This window comes from Zingiber officinale, chromosome 6B, assembly GCF_018446385.1.
Source record: "Zingiber officinale cultivar Zhangliang chromosome 6B, Zo_v1.1, whole genome shotgun sequence".
In the NCBI taxonomy this organism is placed as follows: Eukaryota; Viridiplantae; Streptophyta; class Magnoliopsida; order Zingiberales; family Zingiberaceae; genus Zingiber; species Zingiber officinale.
Window position 1 is genome coordinate 95,573,168 of NC_055996.1, and position 1,240 is coordinate 95,574,407.

The window sequence follows — 1,240 nt, forward strand, 5'->3', positions numbered from 1 at the left end:
TAGCGAGTCTCTTGACCCCGCGAGTCATCCGAGTTGGTATGTGACGGGTGTTGCCATAACGAGGTCGCAGGGTCGATCCTCGGGGTAGTTGAGGAATAAATCCCCTATCCCCGTATTACATCCTGTCCGTCACATGCTCTCTCAGATGCTATGATTTACCTCCCTTGTGATGATCTTGAGTCGGGTACGACAGAGACGCTAGGGGCGAGCGTTTGCCACAATGAACTAGCGAGTCTCTTCTTCAAACCAAAGGACAAAAAAGAAAAGGCGAGAAGCTGATGGCCCCTTAAGAATCAGCTAAACAAGACCAAAGTCGTTAATTCATATGCATCTTTACAAAATTAAGCTTGCTAATTCTCATGTGGGCTTCAAGTCCTGAAACATGGTGTCCCACGTAGCTTCTCCCGCTGCACTCTCCCAGTATCCATCTCCATCATCATCGTGGTCATCATCAGCACAAGAGTGAACCATGGGGCTCGAGCTGTGGGAAGGAGGACGATGAAGAGCTTTAACAGTCACGCCACGGTCGGCGATCATGACCCGGCCCTGCTTCAGCAGCGCAAGCTTTGTTTTTCTCTTCAACATTGATCCTCGCCACTGGTCTCCGCCGTTGCCCCCATAAGAAGCCTTGGGCACCACCAAAATCGTCGGATCTGCTGCCCTGTTGCGGCGCATCATCATGGAGCGGATGTAGTTGGCGAAGCAGGTCTTGGAATTCCTTATCACGGAGACAAGCTTAGCCGCTGGCAGAGGAGACGAAACCCTAAAAAAAATAGCTAATCAAACAAATTTGGCATCGCTTTCGACAGGAGTAAATTAAATATTGTATAAGATTAACTTGCCAAGCACAAGCACATCATGTTGTAGTATTTTCGTTAGTTTTACCTTACGCGATGATTTATGAGCTTGAGGATCTCGAGGCGATGTTTAGCGATAGTGATACCCATGCTCTGCAGGAACCCGTGGTCGAAGTAGGCAATGTCCTCCTCCTCCAGCTCGTTGCTAGCGAAGAGCAGCGCGTACTGGCAGGCGATGGATGGATCGAGGCCGGAATTAGAGAGCCAGGAAAACCAATCCATGGCTGCTCTGGTTGTGGAGGTGATCTCAGTGGTGCTGTTGGTGGTGAAGTGGATTAATTTGGGTACAAGTCATGGTTTGATTTATATAGAGAGCAGCAGAGTGGTGGTGGATTCCTGCTAGAAATCCAAATCACACGCTGTGGGAAAGTGGCCCATGCATT

At 49.3% G+C, this 1,240-nt stretch overlaps 1 protein-coding gene across 1 annotated transcript; it reads right to left on the reverse strand.

Annotated features, from left to right (window-relative positions):
• Nucleotides 1-293: 293 nt before the first annotated feature.
• Nucleotides 294-1,240, reverse strand: LOC121990445. Its single transcript, XM_042544579.1, has 2 exons — nt 886-1,240; nt 294-763 (listed from the first exon to the last, which is right to left on the reverse strand). Exons 1-2 carry the CDS (start codon nt 1,077-1,079, stop codon nt 358-360), a joined length of 600 nt encoding a protein of 199 aa, XP_042400513.1. The 5' UTR covers nt 1,080-1,240; the 3' UTR covers nt 294-357.